This window comes from Coffea eugenioides, chromosome 3 (assembly GCF_003713205.1).
Source record: "Coffea eugenioides isolate CCC68of chromosome 3, Ceug_1.0, whole genome shotgun sequence".
Taxonomy (NCBI): domain Eukaryota; kingdom Viridiplantae; phylum Streptophyta; class Magnoliopsida; order Gentianales; family Rubiaceae; genus Coffea; species Coffea eugenioides.
In genome coordinates, this window is record NC_040037.1 from 11,023,610 (window position 1) to 11,038,128 (window position 14,519).

General features: G+C 37.0%; 1 protein-coding gene across 1 annotated transcript; it reads left to right on the forward strand.

Annotated features, from left to right (window-relative positions):
• Positions 1 to 583: 583 nt before the first annotated feature.
• Positions 584 to 1,471, forward strand: LOC113766974. Its single transcript, XM_027311138.1, has 2 exons — positions 584 to 708; positions 977 to 1,471. Exons 1-2 carry the CDS (start codon positions 673 to 675, stop codon positions 1,232 to 1,234), a joined length of 294 nt encoding a protein of 97 aa, XP_027166939.1. The 5' UTR covers positions 584 to 672; the 3' UTR covers positions 1,235 to 1,471.
• Positions 1,472 to 14,519: the final 13,048 nt, after the last annotated feature.

A 14,519-nucleotide genomic window follows, 5' to 3' on the forward strand; every position in this document is an offset into this window, starting at 1 on the left:
GTTTCTAGTAACCTCATTTTCGTTCCTCTGTTATGACAAACTGTTCTGGAAATAATAATCATTTGACCACATGATTAAAAATCACTAATGCATTGCCATATAAAGTAATCTCTCACCATCTTACCTTCATTTGATAATTACATTTTATTTCCTAACCATTCTAATTTGTAATTCAATTTGACTAATGAGTATTCAATGGACACTCGTTAAAAGAAATTCGTATTAGTTTTTTGAAAAAAATATAGTTTATTTGTAAAAGTATAGCAATTCGAGATGTGTAATATAAGTGTGTATGCGTATTTATATAGCAATTTAGGTGTGGTCATTAGCAAAATTTTTCCTAATTAAGCCTTTACTTAGTAACTGGCATTTCTAGCCAAATATAGATTGCGTGCCATTAAAAAATTCTTCAAAGGGCGGTGTGTCTTTTCACACTGACCTTATCAAAGACGCGTCCCATGCTGGTCGGCCGTGACTTTGGTGATTAGGTCCGACAAGTAATGAATTTACTTATGGGGTACGTCACCACATTTTTAGGCCTATAAATACGAGGACTCTGGTTCGTTATTTTGATATGCTAAACTCAGCAAACAAGTTTTCGACAGTCACAACCAGTTACAAGTATCCATTTTCGTTCATATTAATTAGCTAGCTAGTTCTCCAAGGGAAAAAATGGCTGAAGCCAAATCTGCTACTGTCACTGATCAGGTGAATAGTGATTCTATTGCCTAGCCAGAGCTAGATTTCCTTCTTTTTCAAGTTTGTGTGTGGTTTTGAGAATCAACTCATAAACAACTTGTATTTCGAAAAGTATGAGGAGTTGCAAATTAAAGTAATAGCAACGTTCTTGAATTGTCTTATTAACTGATCGGATTTAGTCTTCTAATTGTTTGTTTATTTGAAAGGATTCTAATTGATTTTGGGAACTCAATTGTTTTGCGATTTTCTCACTGGTTAAAATGTTTGGGATTTACAGATCGACATCAACTCAATACAACCAGTGGCGCCGGCTGACCCTCACGTGGTCGGGATCGGACAATTTGTAGTGGAAAAATTTCACCACGGCAAGCTGCTTTTCATCGCCGTGATTGGCGGATTCACTTGGAATTGTGAAGGAGGCAAGTACTACGCACTTATCATTCAAAATCAGGATTATGAGGGCGCCACATTTATCCATAAAGCACTCGTTGTTGAGGCCAAAGGTGAAACGAAACTCCTCTGGCACAGGAATTAATCAAGCACTACTATTGATCAGCTTATGCATGGATGATGTACCGCTGTATTGTACTAGCATCTTTCCACTGTTGTACTAGTATGTTAAATAAGGTGCACTTATACCAACAAAATGCACCATTCCGTCTATTTTTTTAATTTGTATCCTTGTAATAACATGCAAAAGATGCACTTTTACGAACAAAAATGTACCATTAAATGAATAAAAACAATCGTCTGTTTTTGAGTTTTATCTGTATATTTTGTTTCTATGTTACTTCCAAGCAAGTTCCGATCCCTGAATTTGTATGTCAACTACGTACTATGGTCTTGTTAGATATTTGGGTTGTCCTCCTAATCTGCTTTTAATATGATAGAATCTATTTGTGGTAGATTTTTTGTGGGGTTCCTCGGAGGAGCAAAGGAACACGCCAGTTTCTAACTCGGAATGGTCCTAGCTAGTTCATTGATCCAGCTCCCAGAGTAGAGCTCTCTGGTCCTGCCATCACCAAACTAAGAACATGTTTCCTTGAAACGCCCATAGAGAATGCTTTCTAGGATCAACCAAAAATGATAATAATAACAGTAAATGTACCTCCATTTAGCCATAAAACACGAGGCTTGTTAGAAGGATTTTCGGACTCCGCAAAATAGTAGAAGAGAGCTTTACCAGTCTTCGGATCAACAGTAACATACCCTGAATATTGATCAAACTTTAACCCTTTTGGTTGCCCCGGCAACGCTACTACTTGTCAGCCGCCTTCCAAACCCTCTTGAGGACCAATATAAACTGGCGTGTTCTCATTTACGTAATTGTCTACTTGATGGGTGTCGAAACCACCAAAAATAAAATTCGTACTCCAAAAAGATATATTTTTGAGTACAATGGTGAGTGGAGTCAAAAAATAATAATGTAAAATTAAATAAAAATAATTCAATAAAAGATAAATCTCTGGTCAAAAATCTAATCACCACTTTAGTTCAATTAACTAATCATTGATGCATGGATAAAATCATTTATTTATAAATAAATTAGTTATGGTTGTCAACAAATTTTAAGAACCTGCCTACCTCTCCTTGCTACCCTCGATAACCACAGCAAATTTTGTGATTATTACTCTTGCCAATTAAACAACCCTAGACAAACTTTTAGGATTTAACATATTGACAACATTAATTATTACAAAAGCTACCCATTTGATAACATTAATTATTACAAAAGTTGCCGGTTCTAACCAATAAACACATAAGTTCCGTTTATTTAGATTCGATTATATATTTTCGTGACCTATATTTGAAAATTTTTACTACAATCAAATTATATCAAATTATATCACTTGCCATAAATACTAAAACCATCAAATAATTATAGATTTGATGATTTAGATGCAATATAGTGTTTCAATAATTAAATAATGGCCAATTATTTAATCATATAAAATAATCATATTAGGAACATGAGAAGTTCGGTAAAATTTTCATTCCCTCAAAGGTTCAAGCCAAATAAATTTGATAGGGATTTTGAGAAGTTTGCTAAAATTTTTAAGCAATTGCGTATTAATATCCTTTTTGCGGATGTTATTTTCAGATTCCTTCGTATGAAAAATTTCTCAAGGAGATCATGATTCGAAAGAGAAAATTGGAGGATTGTGAAGCAATAGCATTAACGGAGAAGTGCAGTGCCATCATACAAAATAAGCTACCACCAAAATTGAAGGATCCAGGGAATTTCTTTATATCATGCATGTGAGGACCAGAAAAAATTTTATTTTTTTTAAGTTTTCTCCTATTTTTGAAAAAAAATTAATTTATATTTCCTTTTATTTTACTTTACTTGCTTATTTGCTAGTCTTAATTTGATAGTGATTTTAAAGGTTAAGTTAAGATTATTCTTTTGTTCCCTTTTTATAATCTTGATGCATGTTAAGTTTCATAAAGTATTATGGTAGTTTAACCGACTAGTGAGATGTACGCATTATATTTGATGGACGAGAATGGATGTGATGCTAGAGGAATTATGTGATTAGAAGTGTTAAAAATGTATTGGAAGAACACAAGATATATTGGTTATTAGAGAAATACAAGAGAGACAAAAGGATAGACATGAAACCAAGCCTCGACAAGTGTCGTGCATCCATGAAGTCTTGACCAAGACATGGACCAAGAGAAGTCTTATGTTTATCTTCCAAAATTGACTCAAAAACCTTTACTTTCTTCTTCATTGTGGCCGAACTTAAGGGAGAGAGAGAAGAGAGAAAACTTTCAAAATCCTCTTGATTTCCTTGCTTAATTTGTGAAAAAATCCATGATCAACCCTAATTTACTCCATAAAACCTTGAGTTAATCTTGGAATGAAACTTTTGGTGGAATCATTTGAGGAAGAAAGTTCTTATCTTACCATTTATCTTGGGATTTTGAGGTATTTTACTAAGAACCTCTCTTTTTCCTTCTTATTTTGCCATTTAAGCAACATATAACTTGATTAGGATGGATTTCATAGAAGAATTCATGGTTTTGCTTAGTAGGTTGCAATTTTCAGCTTTGGAATATATTGTTCAGCCTTGTTATGAATGGTTTAGCTTTGATATGAGGTTGGATATGAAATTTTAGCTTTGAAATGAGGTTATCTAGCTTCTATATTCGAATTTCCAGCTTTAGTGTTAATTTCCAGCTTTGATTTTGTATTTTCCAGCCTTGAGTTGAGAGTTTCCAACTTTGATGTGGACTTATGAGTTTGGATATGAAGATATCTAACTTGAACATGCACTTCTAGCTTTGTTATATGATTTTTCTAGCTTTAGTGGTCAATTTCCAGCTTTGAGATGAAAAATTTCAGCTTTGGTGTAAGTGATTTGGAGCTTGATATATATGTTCAAAGTTGATAGTTTAGTGGCCTAAAGTATGCACTATTTGTCCCCTATAATATGTGGCCTTGATTGAGGTTCATTTACCATGAAACTAGGATTTGAATGGATGGTTAACTTGAAGAAATTTGGGGACATATTGCTGGATTTTCTTCTTGTTGGTCATTTTGGGGACCTAAATTTGGGGACATAAATTTAGGGCATTTTTGTTTTCCTCTTGCATATGATTTTACTCAAAACACTTGCTACAATCTATTTCTTTGCATGTACGTTAGTTTTGAGCCAAGACAAGAGGTTTAAATGAAAGGAAATGAGTTTTATCAAATCATTTTCTAGTTGGACAATTTCCAACTTGGCACCTTCAAAGTCTTGACATAATTTCCTCAAACTTTTGACTATAATCGATGTTTGTGTGCTCCAAATGACTCTTGAAACATGGATTTAGTATGCACACAAGGTTTTCCCCTTAATTTGAACAAGAAAATGTTATATTTTTTATTAGTTATATGGGGATAAAACTTGTGAACTAGTGTATTTTCTAAATGAAGTTTTGAACCCTCAATTTCTTCATTGTATTTTGACTTTGTTTACTAGTCTTTTAATATAGTGTATGACTACAGGACTCGAGATATTTCAAGAGGACAAACCGGGGCTGAAGTGAAAGAGTACGATTGATTGGTGAGTGTTCTTCGCATGTTGTGCTTTAAATGACTATGTAGAATGTTTGTTTGAATGTCAAATACTTTCTAATGATTGTTAAATGGATTTTCAATGGGTGAGTGTGTACTTTATCACACTTGACCCAAAGTGAAAGTGGATTTTCAATGATTGAATGTTATTTGTGCATGAATGTAAGCCTTTGATTGAATTGGGCCCTTGCCCTTCATTGCCAGTCGACTCGAGCCAGAAGCAGACTCGGTCGGGTGGCTGGTGACCCTAGGACAGTGTTTGGTATACTCAAGTATGATCACGAAGTTGGATGGAGTACTAGCCAGTGTATGCAATGCAATGATTGAAACGAATGACTGAATGAAATGAACACTGAAGGAGTTTTCACTTTCAAATATTTTTAAATATTGGAGGGATAAGGGAAATGGATGACGAATGAATGACTGAATGAATGGCTCAAGTGAGTAGTATCCTTTCAATGATTGTTTCTTGAATGACTATTTATTATTGTGCAAAGTGTATAATTGTCAATTGTAGCATTTCTGTGCTTTATCTACCTAACTGCTTGTTTGGGAATCTCACTAGGCTTTTTGGTCATTCAATTAGTTTGTTTTCCTTATAGGAGTGGAGGCCGGAGCAAGTAAGCGTAAACTAGTGTATATAATCTTCATTTACTAGTGTGTATAATTTTCATGTACTAGTGTGTAGATGAAATGTATTTGGGATATTTAGTAATGTAATCCTATATTTCACTTTTAGATTGTAAATTAAGTGAGAATTATTAGTTGAATTGGGAACTTTTATGTTAATCTAGAGACGTGAAAGACTATTTCAAGAATATTAGTGAGTGAGTCCTGACGAGAGTGGGATAGGTGGTCCGTCCAACTCTTGGATTCATCCTAGAGAAAGGTGGAGTCGTCACAATGCACTATTGATAACATTGATTTTTTAAAAGTATTATGTAACCTTGGTGCTAGTGTATCAGTAATTCCTTTAAGAGTGGTTAGACAATTAGATTTAGATGAGTTTAAAAGTACTAATATTACTTTGCAGTTAACTGATAGGTCTATTAAATATCTATTGAAAGTGTTGGAGAATGTATTAATTAAAGTATAAAATGTTATCGTCTTTATGAATTTTGAGGTATTAGATATGAAAAAAAAAATGTCTATATCAATTATTCTTGGCAGACCATTTTTAGCAGTTGCAGGTACTATTAATGATGTTAAAAATGACAAATTTAAGTTTCAAATATGTAAAGAAGAGGTAAAATTTAATTTGAATGAAATAAAAAAATACCATTTTTTTACTGATCATACTTGTTTTATTGGCACAATTGATAAGTTAGTCAAAGAGTTAAGTCGAGTGAATTGTGACTTCGACCCTTTTGAGATTTGTTTGATGAGTTTAAAATTGCAAGAGAGAGACTGTGAAGAAATTAAAGAATTGGCTAAATATTTAGATTTTCAAATAGCTTATAAACGGGATAATGTTTATGAAAATCTTGATCAAAGAAAAGAGCCCCCCACTATCCTCGGAGATTGAAGTTCCAAAATTAGAACTCAAGTCGCACCCAAATCATTTATGGTATGAGTTTTTTGGAGAAAATAGCACTCTACCGATAATTATTAGTGCTCACTTAGATGAAGAACAATGTGCAAAATTGTTAAGGATTCTAAGAAAACACAAGAAGTCAGTTGGACAGACAATTTCAGATATCAAAGATACAAGTCATTATATATGCATGCACCGCATATTATTAGAAAAAAATCACACACTGGTGGTGGAAATGCAAAGAAGGCTCAATCCAAATATGAAAGAGATGTAAGAAATAAAATTCTCAAACAGCTTGATTCAGGTATAATCTTTTTTTTCTCTAATAGTATTTGGATAAGTCCAAATCATATTGTCCCTCAAAAGAATGGAAAAACTGTAGTCATGGGTAAAAATGATAAAATGATTCCATCTCAATTCATGAATTGGTGGAGAGTGTGCATAGATTATAGAAAATTAAATGTAGTTACTAGGAAAAAATCACTTTTTCTTACCCTTTTTTGACCAATTATTTGAGCGAATAGGCAGTTATGAATTTTACCGTTTTTCTAATGATTTTTCAGATTATAACCAAATATCTATAATTTCGGAGGATCAAGAGAATACCACATTTACTTACCCTTATGGTACCTTTGCCTTTAGAAAGATGCCATTTGATCTATGTAAAATCCCTGCTACGTTTCAACGTTACACGGTGGCCATAGTTTCTAATTACATTAAGAAAATTATGGAGATATTTATGGATGATTTTTTGGTATTTGGTTCATCTTTTGGTCATTATATTCATACTTTAGATTTGATTTTACAGAGATGTGAGGAGACAAATCTTGTGCTAAATTAGGAGAAATGCTATTTTATGGTTCTAGAAAAAATTGTCAGAATCAGATAAAGATAATAATGACGAAACTATAACCAAACCCGTGATAGTAGATCCCTACAAAACATATAAACTACCAAATCTGTAAACTTTTATTACAATAAGAGCGCCTTTAGAAACCTTCATAACGTCATTTTTAGTTGTGTATGTGCACCCAAGAACCTCCAGAGTGTCCAAAGAAATGAGATTCTTTTCAAATCAAGAACATGTCTAATATTAGTGAGCGTTCTCAAAATACCATTATGTATCTTAATTCAAACTGTACCCTTACCAACAACATCACAAACGACATTATTGCCCATGAAAACAATTACACCATCACAAGATTCATAAGTGAAAAATAAATCCCCATTGGGACATATGTGATAAGAGCACCCCGAATCTAAAATTCATTCATTTTTAAACCTTGTCCTATCATCAGTCACAAAATATTTATTTTATTCTCATCAACTGCAGCACAAGTTTCGACAGTTTAGGTACTTTTTTCACTAGGTTTCCCCTTTTACTTTAATCTTTTCAATTTAAAGTAATTTGCATTAATGTGTCTCATTTTGTGATAATAATTGCATTCTAAATTTTTGTGTCTGGGTTTAGATCTAAATTTAGATCTACTACTGTCAAATGTTTTTTATTGGTTCTGCCCCTAACAACCAGACTTTCCCCCTGATTCCCAAATTTCTTGAGTAATATCCCTGTCTATCTGCTCCTTAGATTTTAATGCAAATTTAATTTCACGATACGAAATTGTTTCTTTTCCATAAATCATAGTATTGTAAAAATATTTAAAAGTGGGAAAGGAAATACAAAAGTAGCAGGGCCTGATTTTCAACATCAATTTCAAATCTATATTCTCAAAATTCATAATAATTGAATCAAATTTATCAAGATGTGAGAGTATAGATGTACTTTCAGTCATGCGAAACATATACAAACTTTGTTTTAAATAAAACCGATTTTTAACTGTTTTCTTCATGTACAAAGCCTTAAACTTGTCCCACGTGTCCTTTACCAAAATTTCAGTGGTTATCTCCCGCAAAACCTCATCAAAGAGATTTAAGATAATACTGGATCTTGCCTTCTTATCTATTTTAGCAAAATTTGTTTCTGTCACACTCTTTGACTTTTTATGAATTTCTTGTATTTCTAAATCAACTCCGTCTTGAACCAAAATGCTCTCTATATTGAGCTGCCGTATCCCAAAATTGGCATTCCTGTCAAATTTTTTGACAATAATCTTTGTTATTATCATTGTTGCCCCAAAATTTAAACCTTCCGAAGAAGTTCTGATATTAGTTTGTTAGGTCTGGATCCAGAAAATTGACGATAGGATTTGTGAGAACCGGAAAAAAAAGAAAAAAAATATTTTTTTTATTTTAGGCATTATTTTATTCCTGTGCACATTTATATTTTCTTCATTATATTAACTTTATATCAGTAAATATAGTTTTGAAATTATTTTTCTAGTATAAATTGGTTCATGAGAAATTAGGAGTGTATGTTGGACGTGGGACTCGCTAGTGCGTTAAGTGAGAGAAATTCGGCCGATTAGGTTAAGTTTTGCATAAAGGGATGTAAATATTAGGTGTTAGGAGATAATTAGAGGTTACCTAAATGGATTAACCATGGGGAGACTAGAAAATAACTTTAAACAACAACAAAGTGCCAAGTGTCACTTACTTAGTCAAAGTTAGACTTGCCTAACTTTCTTAACTTTACTAAAAGACCAAATTTGACCCAAATCATCTTCATTTTATCTCCTTCTTGGCCGAACCTCTTCTTGAGAGAAAGAAAAGAAAGCTTCAACTATCTCTTCCATTTCTTGCACAAATCTTGAAATCTAACCGATTAAACTTGAATTAGTCCACAAAAGTGACTTGCTAAGGGAGTTTGAAGATTTTGGTGGAGTTGTTTTGGAAGAAAAACCCCTAAGCTACTACCTTTCTTGAAGGAGTTAAGGTATTTTGCTTGGAACTCACTCTTTGTCCGTAATAATGGTCAATTGGTGACTTATGGTAGCTAACTAAGTGATTTTATGGAAGATTTCATGGATTAAAATGGAGTTAGCCAAATTTCTGATTTTTTGAGAATTTTTCTGTTTTCATATGATGGTTATGGTTAGCCTTGGATTGATAGCTCTAAATTGTGTAAAATGGAGCTTTTATGCGTTAATTGTGGTTATTTGCGAAAAATTTCCGCTTGTGCGGAAAATTTCAGATTTAGGGTTACTAATTAGGGCTTTCTTATGGTTGGTTGTTGAGCTTCTAATTGGCTATGATTGAGGGGTATTGTGACCCTAATGAAGTGTGTTGAATGGCTTATGAATTGTTTGTGTGCTTGTGGTTGCTTTGGATGAATTTCAAGGGTTGTTTGTAGGATGGAAAATCTGAAATTTTAGGGGAAATGCTGTCCAAATATTAAGGATGTTGGATTCTTGTGAGTTTAGGTTGAGGTTGGATAGAAATGAAAGATTTTGAGATTTGTTTCTACTTTTAGCTCTAAATGTTATGTATTTTCCATTTCAAGCTATATTTGGTTTTGCCTTAATAGTTCATTTAAGAGGTATTCGATTCGTGTCCGAGTCTCAATTGTGCTTTCTTGATTGTTATAGGGCGTGCCGGTGAACCGAGGCTTACGTTGGACGAAAACTTGTGAAATTGCTTGTTTCAATTGGTGAGTGTACCTTGTATGGTTTAATGCTTAAATGATTGTTTATACTTGATTCTGTGAACTTGGTTGACTTGAATGAGACGAGAGTGTACTTCACCGCTCTTGTTCTCTTACTTGTGTGACTACTACTGTATTACTGTAAAACTATACTTGTGCATGCTTTAATGTCGATTGGAGGGTTGTGTCCAACGACTCTATTGTGATATCTGAGCTCTTACCTCATTGGTCGTTATTCGGGTCGAGCCGGCAAGGGCTTGGTCGGTTCGATAACGTAGAGTGTTATCTCCTCGACCCTGTGGTATACTCGAGTATTACCTTTCTGTTACTGTGAGGTGTTCGGGTCCGGTAAGGGGAATGTTTGGTGGAAGGAATGTGGTGTAAAGTGGGATCTACAGTTTTGTTCTTTACCCCAAACGTTGACGGAGTGTCGACGGATTTTAGATCAAGTACGGCAAGTGGAAAGTGGCTCTTGAGAGCCGAACGTATCCTTTTACTTTTGGTTATGGTGATGTAATTTCTTATGTGTTCCTTGCCTAAGTATGTGTTCCTTGCCTAAGTATGATTATCTCGGTGTGTCTTGTGGGTACCTCACAAGCGTAAGTTCACCCTCGTTAATTTTGTTTTCCTTACAGGGTCAACTTTTGGAAACCATGATTTTGGAAGACTGAATTGAACTAGTATAAATACTTTTGTATAGCTCCTCGGTAGTTGGAAAATCCTATATGTACCTTGATCCGAATGTTTTCCTTTTGCTTTGTAATTGACAAATGTATGTGTATAAAACTGTTTAATCATGTTCATGTATTGTATTTGGTTTGGAAATGTTCATTCTCTAGATGGTGGCGTGGCAGTCACTATTCACTTTCAGTTGCGATTTTCGTTTTCAATTTTGTGATAGTGGAATCGTTTAGGAGTGCTAATATACATTCCGAACATTTTAGTGTGTGCTACCGTCTTAGTAGTTCTGGCGAGAGTTGGGCAGGCAGTTCGCTAACCCCTTTGGTACACCTTAGGGGAAGGTGGGGCTGTCACAGTTGGTATCAGAGCCTAGGTTAGAAATAATCTGGGCGAACCTGAAACCTGATTCTTAGAACTTTTGGGGATTGTGTTAGGGTCTATTTAAGTATGATTACTCTGTCTAAGTTGTAAACTGTGAATATTCTTATAGGTCATGGACGAAACTAGTGGGAGTGGAGGTGGGCCGTCTCGGAGGCGTTTTCGAGTCATCGATTATGAGGAGAGGCCCGGAGGATCGATTCGGCATTGGAGCACGGCCAGTCGGACTAGGCGCTGTGGTCGTTGCCAGCACTATTCCTATGCCGACCATGTGGTTGTGGTCGTGTTAGATGAGAGGAGGAGGTTCAGGCATGCCGCCGCCAGAGATCACACTGAGTTGCAGCATGTGAGGGGCATCATGAGGATGCAGGCGGATCGGATTCGGGAGCTCTAGGGGGACGTAACCATGGAGCAGGAGCGAACGAATGCTCTTAGAGAGCAGTTACAGGTAGCCAACGGCCGTCTCACTAGGGTGGTCCGGGAAGTTAGAGATCGGTCCGGTGGCATTATTAACGAGTGTGAGACGCTAATCCAGGAAGTGATTGGCGCTAATATGCCAGGGGGAGTTCCAGGCGACGGAGCTCCAGGCGAGGGAGGTGCCCTTAGTTCTAGTTCTGGGGAGGAGTCGGTTGGTTCAGTCGAGAACTAGGTTAGAGCTTCTTTGAGCTATATTTTGATCCCATGTGGGGAATGGCTAGGGAAAGCTCTTAGTTAGCTATTTTTGTGTTTTGACCTAGCTTTGTATATCTTACTTTTGGTTGCCCGATACTTTCATAGGATTCCTCTTGTATATATTTGACCGACTGCTACTCTATGACTTGTTTGACACATCTGTGTATAATATGTGTACATGTTTTGTTTGGTGCTTATTTCTTGTTATTTGTTTACGTTCTATATCGTTTTAATATTATACCTGTGCTTCTATTCTAGATTGGATTATATCAATGGAGGGTACTCGTAGTGGTCGGGGCCGAGGACGTGGTAGTAGGCAACCTGCGACTGAAGGGGGTAGTCGGGAAACTGTGCCTAAACCCAACCTTGAACCTATAATTGACCCTAATGCCTAGGTAGCCGCTGCTATTCAGCGCATGACTGACTTGTTGGCTCACGTAGTGGAACACCAAGGCCAACCCCCTGTTCATCAACCTGAAAATCCAGGCAACCATATAGAGGGTGAGGACAGAGCCTTCGAAAGATTTCAAAAGTTCTCCCCACCAAAGTTCCTGGGAGGGCCAGATCCAAACGTGGCCGAACGGTGGTTGGAGAAGATGATAGATATCTTTGCAGCCTTACACTATTCGGAGGAGAGCAGGTTACTTTTGCTGTCTTTCAGTTGGAAGGGGCCGTCCGGTCTTGGTGGAACGTGATTCGAACAAAGTGGAAAAGAGAGCAAACACCAAAAACATGGGTAAACTTCATGAGAGAGTTTGACGCTAAGTATTTTCCGCCCCTAGTTCAGGAAAAGAAGGAGGACGATTTCATTAGGCTGCGCCAGGGAGCTCAATCGATGGTTGAATATGAGAACCAGTTTACTAGACTATCCAAGTTCGCCCCTGAACATATTGTAACTGAGCAAAAAAGGGTGCGACATTTTATTCAGGGGCTAAATGTGAAAATTCAAAAGGATTTGGCGGTAGCCTAGATTAATACTTTTAGTGAGGCAGTTGAGAAGGCACTGCGAGTTGAAAATGCAAGACTCCAAGTGAGAAACTTCCAGATGAGAAAATAGGGATTTTCTGGAAGTAGTTCAGGGCAAAGTGAGAAAAGTAACCCTTCCAAGTTCGGAAGGGGAGCCGGAGGAGGAAGACTTCCGAGGATATCGAGGGGAACCCCGTCAAGGGATGGCCCAGTAGGACTAGGCCAGCAGAGGAGTGCCTCACAGGGGAGCTCAGTTTCTATTTCTCGGGGTCCTTGTGGATTCTGTGGGAAACCAAATCATACTGAGGATAACTGTTGGAAGAAAGAAGGGAAATGCTTACGCTGTGGGAGTGCGGAGCACCAAATTGCAAGCTGTTCAATTTTATCTCGAGAGGCGAGAGTAACTCTGCAACCATCGAAGGCCAACTCGAGGCAATCTAAGGTGGAAGGGACAAGACCAAAGGTGGCCGCTCGGGTATATTCCTTCGAGTAACGTCAAGTCCCTGAGTCGTCTGAGATCATGGAAGGTATGATTCCTGTCTTTCATCGTCTAGCTAGGATTTTGATAGACCCCGGTGCCACCCATTCCTTTGTTAACCCTGATTTTATGTGCGGAATTGATATACGACCTGTTAGCTTGCCCTATGACCTGGAGGTTAGTACCCCTACGGGGACCCAACGTTTGATCACTAGTATGATGTATGCTGATTGTGAAATTTGGGTAGGAGAGAGAAAGCTTTTGGAAAATCTTATAAACTTAGCTACTAAGGGGTACGATGTTATTTTGGGTATGGACTGGTTAGCTAAGTATGATGCCCAACTTGACTGTAAAAGGAAAGTGGTAGAATTGCGTATACCGGGAGAGGGTACTTTAAGGCTAGATGTACGGGGTAGCCTAGCCTCATCTGCATTGATTTCGGATATTCGGGTTAGGAAACTTCTGAGTAGAGGGACGCAAGGGTTCTTAGCTTTTCTTATAAACACTCCCACCGATAAGTTGAAGGTAGAAGATGTGCTGGTAGTGAATGAATATCCAGATGTATTCCCTGATAAATTAGTAACTTTACCATCGGAGAGGGAGATAGAGTTCAAGATAGACTTGTTACCGAGGACATTTCCTATCTCTAAAACCCCGTATCGGATGGCACCTGCTGAGGTTAAGGAGTTGGAATTGCAGTTACAAGACCTTTTGGAACGAGGGTTTATCTGTGAGAGTGGATCTCCTTGGAGAGCCCCTGTGCTATTTGTGGAAAAGAAAGACGGGACCTTGAGGTTGTGTATAGACTATCGGGGGTTAAACAATGTGACCATTAAAAATAAATACCCACTGCCCCATATCGATGAATTGTTTGACTAGTTACAAGGAGCAGTGGTCTTTTCGAAGTTAGACCTTCGACAGGGTTATTATCAGTTGTTAATTCGGAAAGAGGACGTACCAAAGATTGCCTTCAATTCTAGATATGGGCATTTTGAATTTACCGTTATGCCCTTTAGATTGACCAATGCCCCTGCCGCCTTTATGGATTTGATGCATCGGGTTTTCAAACCCTACCTGGACCGATTTGTCGTTGTGTTTATCGATGACATTCTGGTCTACTCAAAAACCCACGGGGAGCATGAGCAACATCTGAAGCTCGTCTTGCAAACCCTAAGAGATCATCAGCTATACGCCAAATTTAGTAAATGTGAATTTTGGCTAGAGAAATTTCTTTCTTGGGGCATGTGATTTCGAAAGAGGGTATTACGGTAGATCCGGCGAAAGTAGAGGCCGTAACTGAATGGAAGAGATCTGAAACTCCCACTGAAGTGCGTAGCTTTTTAGGATTGGCTGGGTACTATAGGCGTTTTATTCAGGACTTTTACAAGCTTGCCGGTCCTTTGACCGATTTAACCAAAAAGAATGGCCGTTTTCTGTGGGACTCTAGGTGTGAAGGTAGCTTTCAAGAATTGAAGAAAAGATTAACCGTGGCCCCTATTCTCAC